The sequence below is a fragment of the Impatiens glandulifera genome, chromosome 6 (genome assembly GCF_907164915.1).
Source record: "Impatiens glandulifera chromosome 6, dImpGla2.1, whole genome shotgun sequence".
Lineage (NCBI taxonomy): Eukaryota > Viridiplantae > Streptophyta > Magnoliopsida > Ericales > Balsaminaceae > Impatiens > Impatiens glandulifera.
Window position 1 is genome coordinate 5,210,482 of NC_061867.1, and position 18,807 is coordinate 5,229,288.

Genomic DNA, 18,807 nt, shown 5'->3' on the forward strand with positions numbered 1-18,807 from the left:
CAATTGAATTCAATATAGTGTAATTTGATAGTTTTCAATTCCAATCTTTTTAAGTCGGAATTGTAATTCCAAATTAACACGTTTTTACCTTTTTTACATGTTTAACACGTTTTTTTACACTTTAAACACGTTTATCACATTTATATCACGTTTAACACGTTTTTAACACGTTTAATATGTTTTGGCACGTTTAACACGTTTTTGGCATGTTTAACATGTTTTTGACACGTTTAACATGTTTTTAACACATTTAACACGTTTTTAACACATTTAACATGTTTTTCACGTCCTTGACACGTTTAACACGATTTTCACATTTTGGACACGTTTAACAAGTTTTTTTTTCACATTTTGCACGTTTAACAAGTTTTCACATATTTTGCACGTTTTATACACATTTAACACATTTTCACGTTTTTGACACATTTAACACATTTATCATGTTTTTGGCACGTTAAACACGTTTTTTTTACGATTTTGACACGTTTACCATATTTTTGACACATTTAACACGTTTTGACATGTTTAACAAGTTTTTCACATATTTGGCACGTTTAACACATTTTGACACGTTTTTATGTTTTTAACACATTTAAAACATTTTTAACACATTAAACACGTTTATCATGTTTTTGACATGTTTAACACGTTGACACATTTCACGTGTTTTTTATGTTTTTGACACGTTTGACATATTTTTAATACATTTAACACGTTTTGACACGTTTTTGACACGTTTAACACGTTTTTCACATGTTTAACACGTTTTTTACGTTTTGGCATGTTTAACAAATTTTTCGCTTATTTGGCACGTTTAACACATTTTTGGTACGTTTAATACGCTTTCACGTTTTTGACACGTTTAACACGTTTTTATCACATTAAACACGTTTATCATGTTTTTGGCATGTTAAATGCGTTTTTGACACGTTTAACACGTTTTTCATGTTTTTGATACGTTTTGGTATGTTTAACACATTTTTGGCACAATTAAGACGTTTGATAAACTATGGCACATTTACCACATTTTGACATGTTTAATACGTTTTGGCCCATTAAACACACTTGTGACATGTTTAAAACGTGTTAAATATGCCCAAAATGTGTTAAACGTGCCAAAAATGTGTTAAACGTACCAAAACCGTGTTAAACATGTTAAAAAACTATTAAACATGCCAAAAATGTGTAAAACGTGCCAAAAACATGTTAAACGTGTTAAACATGTCAAAAACGTGTTAAACGTGTCAAAACGTGAAAAACATGAAAAACATGAAAAACGTGTTAAATTTATCAAAAACATGTGAAAATATGTTAAACGTATTAAAAATGTCAAAAACGTGTTAAACATATCAAAAACGTGAAAAACATGTTAAACGCGTGAAAATGTGTTTTAAGTGTGAAAATGTGTACATGTCAAAAACGTGTTTAAACGTTCCAAAAACGTGTTAAACGTGTAAAAAACATGTTAAACGTGTTATAATATCAAAAACGTGTTAAATATGTTAAACATGTTAAAAACGTATTAAACGTGTCAAAAACGTGAAAACATATTTAAGAAGTTAACATTTTGAACCGATATTTTATCTTACAAACATAGGAATTGGAATTGAATTACAATTCTATCATTTTCCAAACATAAGAATTGGAATTGAATTACAATTTTATAATTTTATAATTTTCTCCAACAAAAGAATTGAATTGAAACTCAATGTCAATTCTCATGGAATTAGAATTAGAATTCCATTACCAATTTCAATTCCAATTCCTCTCATCAAACACACCCTAAAAATAAAAAAAAATATATGACAGCAGACATTATTTATTTTATTTTATTTTCATTTGTTTGATTTTTGTTTTCATTGTGCTGGGCTCTGAGTATGATTCAACGAATTAAACAAACTTAAATAAATAAAAACAAAATGCAACGGTAAGTCAAGGCCCATTTGCTAAGCTTAAAAAGAGATAAACCCTAACACGATGAATTTGAATTATATGTTTATTTTTGAATAATAACCCTAACACGATGAATTTGAATTATATGATTATTTTTGTGTGTTATCTTGGAGACTAATACATTCACTTCGACATTTCAATAAGTTTAGACACCATAGGTTAGGTTGGACATGATCTTTCTATTTTATCTCGGAAAAACTTCCTGCCCAAAGAAAAACAATCCGAATCCAATAACCCAAGGCATGGACGACCACCCCGAAGCTTGAAGATGTAGATGAAGATTTTTCTCTTGAAATTGGAATTATACTCATTCATGTAGAGAATAATTGGGTATTGTCATTTAGGCCTAATTCGTTGCATTGTGTGTCATTCGGGTCTTTTTATCTAAAATATAATATGTATGTCATCCCAAGTTCCCAACCTAAATCTACCACTTTATTTATTTACCACTCAATTTCTTGTGAATTTTACAAGAACAAAAATGAAAATGTTACATTCAAATGATCAAATACATTTCCTAGAGACCACGGACTCTGCGTTAGAGATCTTTCTCGAGTGTCACCAAACACTGAAAAGATAAAAGATATCTAAACTTGTCTTTTTATGTATTTTTTTTCTCGGTTTCTCAGAATAAAATCTGAGTGACGATTCAAAATTCAAAATTTGCATTTTAAAGTTTTATATTCTAATCTTCTTTTCATTTTATCTTTTGAAGATAGAGAAAAAAAATTGGCGATAATCGACATTTCATGAGAATAATCGTCTTTGTTATCCTACAAAATTTTAAACAAATTGGAGAATCATTGATGAAAGAAAGAAATGATACAAGTGAACTCGGTGAGTAGAGATGTAATTATTTGGTGTGGAAACTCATAGTTCAAATAATAAAACATAATTACTCATATACTCGTTATCATCGGTTTGAGTATTCACACTCATGAGCATTTATAAAAATAAAATAAAGAAAGATGTCATTATTTGAAGATCATATCCATTCATGTCTTTCTACATTTTGTATTATTGCTTGTTTTTTCTTCATTTCTTATTCATGATTTTATTTCTTTATTTCTTGTTCAATGATTAAGTAATATTATTCACCACTTTAATGAGTCAAATAAATTAGGCCATGGGTCACTCTCACATTAATCAAACAGATCCATTTGTATTCTATTTTCACATTCGAATATCCTCTCTTTTCTCTTTAAATAATAAAGAGATGCTCATTTGAATAAAATAATTTCCATTGTCACCGCACGCACTCTTTAGGGATTGGGTTTGATAATTATTTTTACCTAGTTAGGTAGGTCTAGCGGTAAAAAAAGGTGGATACTAACTCTAAGTTCCTGGCTTCGAGTCCGTCAGGAGAGAAAAATAATTCCAATATAAACTTTCATTTTAATTAGACCTATTCCCTTATTTTTTTTCATATTTATTAGAAATTAATAAGTCATGTGTCTCTTTGATTTTTTGTGTGGATTAATATGATTTATTAAATTCGTGAAGAATATAAGCACAAAATAAAAAGATAGATAGAAATGATCAACCAAATATCATTGGAGAAGGCTAAAGGTCAAACATGGAATAAGCAAAATAAAGACTAGTTATCAATGTTTTTAGTCACATTAAGGATTTTCTCATCTTCATTGTGAGAAAACATGGTTCCTTAATGTGTATTCGTCCGATAATGAACTCTTCATTGCGATTTCCCTTTATCTCGATAATTTTGCAAGTTTATGTTGAAAAAATTAAGTTTATCTTCACATGTATATTAGTTATGAGAAGTCGGGTTGCTTTCTTGGTGTTTCGTTAGTGTTTATATTCTGAGTTGTGCGGCATAGCCAACATATATACTAATATATATTTCTTGAATTTTATATATTTTAAATACAAATTATATTATAATAATTCGAGAAATTAAAAACTCAAATAACTTACTTTTTTTTTATCGAACAACATTTTAGTAAAATTCATTAAAAACTCTCATATAGCCAACATCAAACAAGATCTAAGGGCATATTTCTTAAGTTTGATTACAATTAATTTATTTGGATATGACCGTTGGTTGTTTGCAATTTTATTTCTTATATTTTAGTATCTTGATATGTATAATGTGTTTTTATATTAATTTGTTTTTACAATTTAAGAAAACTAAACTTGACCACTACTAGGTAGCTATGTCATCACTTTCATTCACAACGTTTTTAATTAGATTCGAACGTGAAAATTTTGATATCTTATTAAATTTATTAAATAATTTATTATAAACTAAAACTGTAATTACTTTTTACTCAATTATGATGAGGAGGTTTTTCTAATTAACTTCTTTCCATAATTTTTTACAATAAAATATATATAAATAATCGACTAATCGAACATTTAATTGGTTAATTGTTCCGATATAAGTCCGATTATGGTATCATTTAAATTAAGAAAACCAAACTAAAAATCTATAGTTTTACCTCATAATATTTTATAATGTTGAATATTATTATTATTATTACTGGTGTCATGAATAAATAAAAATATTGTTTAGCCAATTATTTGAGAATTTCCAACTGAAACAGGATTCGATATGCAAATGCATTTTCAACTATTTATTACCGCAATTTACTCTCGACCATTTAAGCGCGTGCATGCTTAATATTGGGACACCTATATTAAGACCAAAACATGATAAACTAAAAGAAATTACAGCAGAAGCACCTAAAACATGATAAAATAAACCTTGTATTAGTTTGAAATTAGGTCATGTTAAAATTTTGTAGAAAAATAAATGAAATGCACTGCAATTTTAGTATTTGATATTTTCTGTATTTGACATATATATCTATATCTTGATAGATAACATGATAAATATGTACATTGTAATTTTTCGTATTTGACATTTTTTGTATTATGGTTTAATAAATATTATATTTTTAGTAAAAAACAGTTAAAAATCTAACAAAAAAAAGAAATTAGATTTAGCGACAATACACCGGCGCTAATTTAGGCGCCGCTAAACATATTGTATTTAAAAACAATATTTACCGGCGCTTTTAAGCGTCCCATAAAGTAGTGCCCGACGTTAAAATATCTATAGTATTGGATTTCTAAGCACCTTCTTACCTTTTAGTGGTGATATTCTTTTGTTAATAATGGAAAAGTTAAAATATAAGATAATTTTTATAAAATACTCAATAGAGAAATATTTATAAGATAGATTTTTTAATTGAAAAAATAAATCCTAATCACCTAAAAATGTTATCAACAAGAAAATACATAATCATTGTTAGGTTTTTTATCAAGCAAATAGTTTTTTTAATTAAGATCAAACAAATAGCTATAATGAAGAACTTAAATACTTTTCATTGTAAGTAAACGACAATATACATCAAACATTAGCCGCTAAAAAATAATAGAGAAATCAGGTGTAAATTAATATGAAAATGCTAAATTTTGGAACATAGTTATAAGCTTTTAGTCCATGTGGGAATAGGATTCCTTCCATACAATTATTAAAGTAACTTGATTATTTTATACAATTATTGATGTAACTTGATTATCTTATACAATTAATAAAGTAACTTTATTATCTTAATTATTGTTTAAGATCAAAACTCGATATATTATAACAAACAAACAAAAATATAGGTGCCCGGCTAAGGCACAAATAAATTCAAAGTTAGAGTTCCAAAATAACATTTAAGAGAAGTTTATTCATCTAATTGATTGATTGATTGAGAGAGAAATCACAAATGGCTGATGCAGCTCTAATCCGTGGTTTACTTTCAAATTTGGCACCTTTGATTAAGAATGAATTCTCTTTGTTTTGTAATTATAACAAGGAGGTTCAAAAGCTATTGAACACATTATCTGCAATTAATGCCGTACTTGAGGATGCTGAGAGAAAGATCATGCGGGAGAAGGACAAACAAACTGAAGATTGGTTGCGGAAACTCAAAGATGTAGCGTATGAGGTTCGAGACATCATGGATGAGTGCACCTTTGAAGATCTTCGTCTTCAAGTTAAAAGGCTTAATGCCTCCTCTTCAACCTGGATCCAGGTAACCAACTTTATCACCCATCCTTTTAGCAATACTAAGAAGCGTCTCAAAGTTGGTCACAAAATTAAGAATGTTCAAGAGAAACTAGACCAAATTTCTTCAGAGCGCCAAAACTTACATTTGCGTGAATCTATTCATGACTCAAAAATAATATACAAGTTTAATTGGCGTGAAACCATGTCTCTTCCTAGTTGTAGTCAATTATATGGGAGAGATAAGGAGAAGAAAGAGATTATTGATATTCTAGTCAATAATTCATCTAGTGTTAGTGTTGCTAAAGGACTATCTGTTCTACCCATTGTTGGAATGGGGGGTCTTGGTAAAACAACACTTGCCCAAATGGTCTTCAATGAAGACAATGTTTCTAAGCATTTTGATCCCAAAATCTGGGTTTGTGTTTCTGATGAATTTGATATTAAGTTGATCATCAAAGCTATCTTAAAAGAAGAAAAGGTAGGAGCACTCTTAGAAGAATTACAGGAAAAAGTTAGAGATAAATTGAAAGGGAAAAGATATATGATTGTATTGGATGATGTTTGGAATGAAAACGTTGAGGCATGGAATCAGTTGAGATGTATCTTAGATTGTGGATCAAATGGTGCATTCCTCCTTACCACGACACGTAAAAGAAATGTGGCAAGAATCATGGAAACGATTCAACATTTTGAGTTATCATTTCTCTCAAACGATGATTGTTGGCTACTTTTCGAACAACGTGCATTTATGTGTGGAACACCAAAAACTCCAAACTTTGTTGATATTGGAAAAGAAATAGCTAAAAAATGTAAGGGTGTTCCTTTACTTGCCAATGCATTGGGAAGTCAATTGGGGTTCAAGGGTGATGCAAAAGAATGGTGCAGAATAAGAGATAGTGAGATATGGGATATATCCCAAAATGAAGAATTTGATGTCTTGCCTATTCTAAGGCTGAGTTACTATGACCTTCCATATCATTTGAGAAGATGTTTTGTGTTTTGTGCTATATTTCCTAAGGATACTGAAATTAAAAAGGAGAGATTAATCCAATTGTGGATGGCCCATGGTTTAATTCCTACAGTTAAAAATCAAGACGTTGAAGATGTTGGGAATACAATTTGGAAGGAGTTGTGTTGGAGATCCTTTTTTCAAGATGTAAAAGAGAAAAATAGTAGGTATGGAATTTATGAAACATGTAAGATGCACGATTTTATGCATGATCTTGCCGAATCTTTTATGAAAGATGAATGTTATACGATAGATGCTAATAACTCAAGTGACGGTTTAATACGTGAAATTCGTCATGTAAGGGTAATGGTTGATGAGTTAGACAAAACATCAGTTTGTTCTCTTAAGAAAATGGAAGGGTTGCAATCAATAATGCTCAATGTCAACAATTATAAAAGTATCAGAAATAAGTTTTTGAGTGTCTTGAATGAACTTCCGTCTTTACGTGTTCTTGAAGTAAACTGTAACTTTATGCACTATCTAGATTTGCGTTATCTGGGACATCTAAAACATCTCAGATACTTAGACGTTTCCAAGAGTGGAAAAACAACATTACCTAATAGTATTTGTAATCTCTTGAACTTACAAACTCTGAACCTCATTGATTGTGATAATCTTCGACATTTGCCTTCAAATACAAAAGACCTTATTAACTTGCAACATCTTTATTTGGATGGTTGTGATAAACTAAAATATATGCCTAGTGGGATGGGGCAGCTGAAACATCTCAAGACGTTAAGTTTGTTTGTGATAGGCAAGAAGAAGAGAGACTTCCAACTAGATGAATTAAAAGAATTGAATATCGGCGGATCATTGAAAATTAAGAACCTTGAAAGAGTTAGTGATGCATCTATTATAAAAGGGATAAGTATGGCTAAAAATACGAGTATCTCTAGGTTGGAGTTGGAATGGTCATCTGATGATGATGATAATTATAATGAGACCAAGAGTACAAGGCATGAGAAAATAGGTGAAGCTTTGGAGGTTTCAACAGGGAGGATGAAGATATTGAAAATGAGTGGTTACAAAGGTGTGAATCTTCCTAAATGGGTGGAAAAGTCATCTCCTTCCCTAAATGCTAATGACAATGAAATGATAGCAATGTTCCCTTTTTTAGAGGAACTTTCCATTAGTGAGATGATGAATTTGAGGGAATTGGTGTCTCCTACTATTCTTAGTCCCGGAGCATTCCCTAATCTATGCAAGATGGTTATAAGAAGATGCCCAAAGCTAGGGAGATTGCCGCCACATCTCAAAGCACTCAAAGTTGTATGTGTTTGGGGTGAATGTTCGGATGAATTGATAAATAGCATCTGGAATCTTAATGGTCTCACAGGTCTGTATCTTTATAAATTGAATAATGATGTGGAGCACATATTCACCGTCAACAACATTAATGGAATTGAAGTAGTGTTATTCCCCTTGTTAAAGGAACTTGTCATTAATACGATGATGAATTTGAGGGAATTGGTGTCTCCTAGTTGTTGGAGTATTGGAGCATTCCCTAATCTATGCAAGCTGGAGATATCGCATTGCCCAAAGCTAGGGGCCTTGCCAGTACAGCTTCTCAAAGCACTCAAAGATGTAAGTGTTTTGGGTGAATGTTCGGAAGAGTTGTTCTATAGCATCTCAAATCTTAGTGCTCTCACTCATCTCTCTATTTGTTGCATGGACAAAAAAATTATTTTATTTCCAGATGCTAAGGTATTAATGTTTGATGATTCATCGTCAACCCTGGGAGATAATAATGAAGCACAATTAGGAGTACGCTCAACTTTCCAATCTCTTCAATCTCTGCGCATCTGGTCGTGCTCCAAGTTAAGGCGTTTGTTTGATGAGGGAATGATAATGGAAGAAGAGACATTAAAGATTAGTGGAAGCGAGAACCAACAAAACTATCATCTTCAAAGACAAACAGAAAGAACAAGAGGTATCATCAACTCTCTCACGGAATTAGATATTTATAATTGTCCGGAGTTGATGATATCAGTTGAGGAATTTGGAAACCTCAATATTAATAATTCACTACAGAGATTGAATATTAAGAAGTGTCCTAAGTTGGTGTCTTCAGAAGAAACAGTCGCATTCCTAAGTTCCCTTCAAACAAGATTGAGTCCTGAGAACTTCCATGTCCATATCAATTAGAAGAAAGGTACGTACAAAAATAATAACAATTATATTCATCTATTCGTTATTTTTTCCAATAACATTAACCCAAATTCTAACTAAGGTCATATATAATAACTTCAAGGCAGATAACCTAAAGGAGTGAGTAGCAGACTCAACAAGGTATGTAGCTAAACAATTACATTATTCCATTGCAGAGCTCTGTTTCTATGATTTTATTTTCAAACCAAATACTTATTACTTACTAAAAAAAAGATAATTCTAATTTTCTATCGTTTATGTTGTTTCATTCACCATCTGGTTTCCACTTTCTATTATCCATCAAACTTATGTTATAATTCCATATTCACACTACTATAACTTATGTTATATAATCCTTTGAAACAGGAATTTTCTGCTAGTAGAAAAGTGGGGGAGTTGTTGTTGATTCGCCAAACTATCAGCTCTTAGGAAAAATGTTCGATGGGGGACAAGGTAATAAAAGTTACTGTTTCATGTTTTTACAATAGATTGAAAAAGGAAAACATTTGTTGTGAAGTTTTTACTCACTATAAGTCTGCAATAGTGAAAGAACATTGGAAAGAGAAGGTAGATGAATTAAAACATGTGAAATTCATTTGTATCCATCATTTTCATTTGCAGAATTCTTTCAATCTAGATTATATCCGATTACATATGCTTAGACTTGGTATTGACAATTCCAACAAATGGGATGTACATAATTTTTAATGGTCATAACACATTTGAAATAAATCAGATTTCAGACATTTTCAACTGTCATAACCGAGAAGGAGCAGCCTAATAGGCCTACTATGGGATTTCACCAACTCTTTCCTATACAATAAAAAGAATTGTTGAAGCTACTCAAATATTGGCAGACGGTACAGAAATGTTACAACACATATTTGTTAACCATGTATAATTACAGCTTCAATTGAAATTATAGAAGTCATATTAAACCTCTTTGCAGGCTCATAAACTGGAATTCATTGCTTAGACAAACATTTCTAAATGCCTTACAGAAAACAGAATGTTGCCCACGAAGACATCGTTGACATCCTCACAAAGACATACATCCTCCTAATGAAGGAACATCCATACAGCGCATGTCAATTGTATCAGTGGATGTTCCTCCTAACAAAGACATCAATAGTCCTCCTAACGAATTCATCAATAGTCCTCCTTCACCGATTCTAATCTTGGTAATGCCAAAAGAAACAATGGCGGCTCCTCCACCCTCATAGTGCAAAAAAAAGGGTGATAAAATTGCTTAAGGCTTTGAAATCCCCTTCTACACTGATTTGACTCAGGATGTGAAAATATTGAGCGCAAAGCATAAGGTTATTTTGCAGTTGATCTTTAAAGAAAGACATAAACCAAATTAATATTCTCTATTCACACTTCTTTACATGAAAAAATTAACCGTCTACCTCAGTTCAGCCTGAAATATGTTATGGTATGTTATTGTGTTTTACAGTGAAATATTATTCGAGTGTGCGAAGGTGAATTTGAAGTGCTATGACTTTCTCACCTGAAGAACACTAAATGGGTCGACAGTGGTATAGTGTATGCTTGGGCGGTTTTGTTGACGCTGAATTGTAGACAATAGACAAGACCCGAAAAACATAAGATTTACTTCACCACCTAAACTTGTGTAAGCTCTACTAACATTATATTAACATTATATTGTTTATACATTTTGTATTTGTGTATAACACACACTCTCCTATAAGCATATAGAAATTATATGAGGCTGAAGGTCAATTCGAGTCCACGCTGATTGAAGAAATTTGGAAGCTCAAAATTTCCAAGAAGAACATGGACAATGCGAACCTAGTAAGTAAATCTCATCTAAAACGATGCAATACTTCTTATAAAAAGATTCAATACTTCATTTTTCCAGATATTTTTTCCTATATGTTACCGCGAACATTTCTATCTAATATTCTAGAACATTACAGAATGAAAAATACAAATAATTGACAACCAGAAATTGAATGTATCAATTGAGAATAAATATATGCTGGTAATAGAATTGGTAATACACTAATCTTATCTTTTATTTTTTATCATTTGAGAATAAATATATGTTACTTGACATCATTTCTTTTTCATCATTGTAAACAGAAGGACAAGTTTTTGACATTTTTGAAGAGCAAAAACTACTCTAATATTGATAGTCTCCGAATTCGAAATAAATGTCTTGAAAATGCCATGGCATGATCACAGATTTTTGCTGATTGTGGTGTCTACTGCATTCACCACACGGAGACGTTTACAGGATCGAGCAAAAAGTGGAGTTGTCAATATTAGAATAAATACGCTTAGAGAAAATTACATGGTGTCTATCCTGGATTCGAACATAAACAATTTGAGGGAAAAGATGAACGGAAGTTGCCAAGAAATATTAAAATCTTCTGCAAATGTATAATTAATGCAAATGTATAATTAATACCTATGACAATTTTAATTGCCAATTTTAAAATTATTCATTATATGACATTTTTTATATATATGAATGTGTTTTATATTTATTATTTATATTTCAGTAATCTTTTATTTTAATTATAATCTTTTTATATAAAGGTAAAATTAGGCTTTATATGAAGGTATATTTTTTTTTATATGAAGGTATAATTAGTCGTATATGACATTTTGTTAGAAATATTTCAGTTTTCATGCCTTATATATATAGTTGTATTTGTTTTATACCATCCAGTTTTTAAACAATAAAGTACGTATTTGAACATGAAAACAAGCACTCTAAATGGTTATAATTTTTTTTTTAAACACGGTAGTAAATCACATTACATGTCTAAATTATGTTATATGAAGATATAAATTGTTTTATATGAATGTATAATTAGTTTTATATCACATGTTGCTGAAAATATTTCAGTTTTTAAGCAAATAAAATTCGTATTTGCTTTATACACGATTCAGTTTTCAAACAATAAAATATGGATTTGAACATGAAACCAAACAATAAAAATGTGTATATACAAATACAACAAATATGTCATTAGTATAGACACTTCATTCTGGATTACTCAAAAGTAATAATTATATCCCGTGATTACTCATCCATTGCATTTATGGTCTTTATTTCGTTTGGGTTATTTGAATAACCAAAACGAACTAATATCGCATCACTCCTCCCCATAGACGAATGGAAGTAGGAGCTGAGGTGGGCTTAAGCCCATCCCTGATTTTCTTAATTTTTTTAATATTATATATGTATTATATATATAAAATAAAATAAATTTAAAAAGTCAACGACTTCCTCTAATTCTAGTTCTTTCATGTACCATAATTTTGTGTATAGTGTTATATGATGAATAGCCTGCTAATTCAAATTTAAATTTCCTAATTCTTATTTCTTCTATAGTTAATTTATAAGCTATTTCCCATATATATATACCCTAATATCATATCTATATTATTTTATTTCACTAATTTCATATTCCACTAATTATTTCCATCTAAATTAATAATATTTATTTTTATAATTTTTTACTGAGGTAAAATCTATTCCTTTCTTAATATTTTTCTTCTTCTAATTTTCTTTTCTAATTTAATATTTTTAATTAGTATTATCATAATTAACTTAATTATGTATATAATATTTAAAACTGATTTTTATGTACATTTGATTTTTTTATTGAATGTATAACCTTGAGAATTTATAAGTTAATATTAATTAATTTTTATTATATTTTTAATTATTGGTGCCTTCTAATTATTTGATAAAAATATTTACTTATTTTTTTTCCTTTATTTTTGTAATTCTTACATCAGTTGTTTAATAAAATACTCAATTAATCAATTAATTTGAATAGTAAATTTATCTTAAAATTTATTATAAACATAGATATATAAAAAATTATAACATCAATATCAATATGCTGGAGACAAAGACATTGATATCCTTATTTAAAAAAATATCAAACTAGTGAAAATTCTATTCACGTGGTCTAAAATTCAAAATCAGTTAAGTGAAAATCTTTTAATTTTCTCTTCTAAGTTCTAATAACGAACTTCATTTAAAATTGTTTTCACAAATTTAAAAGTTTCTACTTTGTTGAGTTGTGTCAGCAATTGATCAAAAATGGATGATCAAAATTTTATGTTAGGTTAACTAAATTAATTCATATTTTTTAACATTATATGTTTTTACCGTTATTATTAAGCAAACATTTTCAATAATAAAGAGGAGAATATGAAACTTCACAATAAAATAGAGGATATTGTAGACTATTTGACTCTCTATATTTAACGAGATTTAGTTAAGCTATAGATTTTATTTTAGATGAGTTTTATGTTTTAAAATCTCGTAAATCCCAACTTAATTATTTAAACATTATAATATAGCGTCTTTTTATATATTTATATATGACATATAATTTATTATTTAAATTCAATCCCACCCAAATACGAATTTCTAGATCACGTCCCTGTTCCTCTCTCTTCCTTCCTATCAAATTACTAAAACAAAATACCCACTTATTCAAATTTATCACCGATCATTATTTTTTCAAATAACCAGGTTATTATATTAACCCAAATCTTATATATTAAACAAATTAACCCAAATCTTAACTAGCCCAGTATATATATTAAACAAATAATAATTAATTGTTGGCCTCATATATAATAATTTCAAGGCAGATAACCTATATGAGTGAGTAGCAGACTCAACAAGGTATGTATGTATGTACCTTTATTATAACTAGACAAATTATTTATTTTGTAATGCTTTCTTAATTAATTAATCTGATTGATTTGGTTATCAGAAGTTCACAGTAGATATTCTATTCCAAAAGAAAGACGACTCCATATAACCAAATTTAAAATATAGAATCATTTGCTACATGCCAAATTTGTTTTTCAACCAAATATTTATGTACTAATTAAAAGATAATTCTAACTTTTTATGCTTTATGTTGTTTATTTCACCATCTGGTTTCAATTTTCTATTATCTATCAAACTTGTGGCTAATTATTTATTTATATAATTTCATATTTATAGTATAAGGTAGGGAGGTTTGCTTGTTGATGCGCCAAACTACGAATTGCAACGGATAAAAGTCAAATGTTTTATACAAGGATTTGATCTAATTTTTTTTTTTTTTTTGCATCTTTAATTGGATTTCAATTTTATTTGTACATATTTGATTTCATGCATATATAGTTATATCTATATTTTCATCAGAAAATGTCTACAGTCTGGTAAGAGTTAAAATACTTGTTTTGTCAATGATGTAAATGAGCGGTTGTTATTTGGGACTCTTCATTTATGATTGATTGATGTAAATGGGCTGTTATCTTTTATCATCTTATTGAAATGGTGATAAAAGTCGATTTAGAATGTCACTTGAGGAATAATTTCGAAACTTAAAAGGAAAACTTTTTTTTAAATGTTCAAACATGCCAACTGCTTCTGATATCTTATTAATAAAGTCAGATTGTGTTCCAAAATACAAGGTGTTGTTAATAAAAATAAAAACAGTTAAACTACTTTTGCATACTTTAAATATCAGTTGTTCTAAAAATGCTAAATATGATGTTATGTGAAAAGTATGCTTCAATATGTTATGTGTTATGATTCAAACTTTCCGCCCTCACAAATTTATATATCTTTGCTTATATAGGAAAATTTGTGATCATGACATGAATTTTGTTCATTATTGCTTATATGTGTTGTTCATTCACTACAACAAAAAAATTTACGGCGAAGCATAATAAGATTTCTACCAACCCTTAAAAGCGTCGCCAAAATTTTTACTGACACTTATTCTTGCATCGCAGGAAGCAAGGTGGGCGCAAGTTACCAACATTTATTTAAGCGTCGGTACTACTGATTTAAGCGTTTCCAGATAGGGACTTTTAACAAGGCTTATTTAAACGGTGGTAATAGTAACTCAAACGTAACCAGCATCTGGACCTGCAAAATTCATGAAGGTATGAGCTAGTCTCTGAAAAAGATTCTTAAACTAAGAAGTGATATTGCAGATCTTTATGACATTCGGCTAGGGGACGGGAAATGCACTTTATTCTGGCACTACCCCTGGTTCGAAAATCAGTCTATCATCCATAAGGAGGAGTTTTAAAATACTCGCATCAGAAGGGACTGCACAGAAGCGAAAATCAGAGACATTAAAGACGAGAATTGAGACTCACTCTTGAGAAGAAATCCAGAAGGACAAATGATACTTGATCATATAAGTATAATACAATTACACGATAGACCGGATATTCATGAATGGAAAGCTGAGGATAATGGAAAGCTGGTATTGAAGAAAATATGGGAGGTAACTCGGGAAAAAAGCGCAGAAAGTAGAATGGACTCCTCTTGTATGGTCAACAAAGATTATCCTTAGACACCAGTTCATCATATGGCTCGTCTTCTGGGAAAGACTTAGCACTCGTGATCGTATCAGCAAATATATTAGCATCCCGGACGCGAGCTGTCTTCTATGTAGAGGAAATGAAGAAACCATAGATCACCTATTCGGGAGCTGTTGTATTGCTTCGGAGTTTTGAGATAGATTCTATAAAAGCCTGGAGCTGATCAGTTTCCCGAGCGAATGAAATGAAATAAAAAATGCAGCACTACTCAAAGCCAAGGGAAATAGATTTGCAACAAACGTGTTCTAGTGCGGTTTTGGAGTAGTGGTGTATAACATTTGACAAGAACGGAATGCAAGAGTATATGGCAGAACTCGCAAGAGTGTTGAAGAGTTATGGAAATATATTGTATCAGATTGCAGCACCCTCGCGGGAACGTGGAGAAGAATTCCAAGCACGGAGCAGAACTGAAATATCTGTAGGACTGGAATTTACCGTTTTTTAAACTCACTAGAATTGAAAAATTGTAATCAGATAATTCATTTACGTTTTTAGCTTTTTATCTTTTATTCAGAATGTTACGACTTCAAAATCATTCTAGACCTGTCTTGTAAGAGTTAAAATACTTGTTTTTGTCAATAATGTAAATGAGCTGTTGTTATTTGGGACTCTTCATTTATGATTGATATATGTAAATGAGCTGTTATCTTTTATCATCTAATTGAAATGGTGATAAAGGTCGATTTAGAATGTCACTTGAGGAATAATTTTGAAACTTAAAAAGAACTTTTTTTTTTTAAATGTTCAAACATGCCAACTGCTTCTGATCATATCTTATTAATAAAGTCAGATTGTGTTCCAAAATACAAGGTGTTGTTAAAAAAACAGTTAAGCTACTTTTGCATACTTTAAATATCAGTTGTTCTAAAAATGACAAATAAATGAACACAAGTTTAATGAATGAACCTATACATATTTCATCTTAATCCTCACAATACTATTAAAGAGAAACCCAGATTAATTTTGTGAAGAAATCACAAAATGTTTTTAAGTAATTATAGGGAAACACAAATCTAAGCACTAATGATTCTCATTAATTATTAATCCTCCATATAGAAAATTTATTATTGATCCATTGGCCAAAATAATATAAATATTAAAAAACAAATAAATAGATGAATTGGGCATAGAAGTAGGTTTTGAAGTTGGGCTTAGTGAAATTAAAATCAGTCCATAATAAGCTTCGGTAAGAATTTTTTGATTTTTTATAAAGATGATATAAAAGATCTCATAGAAAAAGAAGAAGAAAAAATAATTAATACAAGTATAAATTAGTACAAGTTTAATGAATACAACTATAAATATTTAATTTAATTACTTCAATTTTAATCCTGCCAATAATATTAAAGAGGTTAGGTATTACGTTACATATTTATTATAATGGGCGACACAAATCTAAGCACTAATTATAATTATCATTAATTATTAATCCTACATATAATTAGGAAATTTATTGTTGATCCGTACGTAATGGATGAGTTGGGTTCTCATAATTGATAATAGATTAATAATTATTTTTTGTAAATTAATATATATATATATATATATTCAATCATTATATCTAACCATTTTAATAATTATGACTTATGAGACCTAATTAACCAGAGCCTATATATACTCAACTATTGGGTGAAACAAGATAGATAAAGATAAGTTTTATTTATTTTTTAAATTACATTAAAAAAATGTTAAATTAAAACTTGTAAGAAAATAAGAATAATTAATGTCATATTTATACCATAAAAATAGACTTTTTTCGGGATAGTCTTCAGCAAACTCGAGACCCACTTATATTCGCCCCTGTTCTTAATAATATGATCTAAATTGATGTCAACATCATTTGATATAATCTTTAAATTTTGTTTTTTCAAAATAATAAATCTTATATATATATTATTACTTTGATCACTATAATAAATCTGACTTACTTTATTGGGTGCTCAAAAACGTCGCTAAACAATTCTTCAACGTTTTTTTAAGTGTCGCCATCATCTGGTAAGCGAAAGTTTAGTGACGTATATTAACGCCGCTCATACTTAATAAGCGTCGCTAAAGGTATAGAATTTTTAATAATATTTTACCGACACTATTCATTAATCTTTTTTCCGGCTAATGTTTTTAGATTTTTTTAAAGTTTTTTTTTGACAATTTTTTTCCAGCATTTGTTATGCGATTTTTTTTAGTTTTTTTTTTGTATTTATAATTTTTAAATTAAAATAATATTAAAATCTATAAAAAAAAAAGTATTTTAGGTGAACAGTTTACTGACAGCTTTATTATAATTGAATGATCTGTTCCTAATTAAAAAAGTAAAAAAGAAAAAGTAAAGTAATTTTCCAAAGCTCCTCTATGTCCTTTTATGCATTTATTATATGTCAATATAATAGGGTAGTGTTTGGTATAAATTATAAGTAAGTATTAGGAGGTATAAGTTATATAGGTTATTAGTATTTGGTCGGGAGTAAAATATATGTATAAGTTATATATGTTTTATTATTTTGTGTTTGGTTTGTGGTATAAGAAAATAGTAAGAAATATAAATGATTATTTTAATTTTATATTTTTTAAAATTATTTATAATTATTATTTTAATGTTTATTATAAGTAGTTTGTATTATTAATTAGATGAATTTATATAAAAAATAATATATAATTATTGTATAAATATATTTTTAAATAAATAATATTATTACATGGTTTACATTATTTTATATTAAATTCTTTATAATTTAACTTATATAATTTTATAAATAAAACTTATTTATATATTAATTAATATTTAATTTTAAAATTTATTTATTATTATAAATATTTGTATATTGAAATAATATTAATTATTTGTATAAAACAATAATAATATTTTTAATAAAATAATATTTAAAATTCCAATATTATAATTATAAATTAGTTTCAGAAATAAATTATATATATATATATATAAATTGTATTAATTAATAATAATAATAATAATATCAGTCATTTATATAATTAATTTATATATATTATTTTAATAATGAAATACAATTTTATTTTATAAATTAATTTTATATATGACTATTATTTTTAACTAACATTATTATTATTTTTAAATAATAATTATATTTAATTATGTATAAAAATTATCACATTAAAAAATTTTATACTTAAAATAATATAATTTTTATTTATTGAAATTAAAAAATATATAAATTAAAAAAATCAAATAAAAATAAGTAATTGTATATTTATTATTATTTAAGTTTGAAAATTAAACATTGTTAAATTTAAATTAATAATTAAATATAATTTA

General features: G+C 28.4%; 1 protein-coding gene across 1 annotated transcript; it reads left to right on the forward strand.

Annotated features, from left to right (window-relative positions):
- The first annotated feature begins 5,690 nt into the window (after positions 1–5,690).
- LOC124942996 (putative disease resistance protein RGA3) lies at positions 5,691–9,128 on the forward strand. The gene has a single exon (XM_047483562.1). The coding sequence runs from the start codon at positions 5,691–5,693 to the stop codon at positions 9,126–9,128; it is 3,438 nt and encodes a 1,145-aa protein (XP_047339518.1).
- Positions 9,129–18,807: the final 9,679 nt, after the last annotated feature.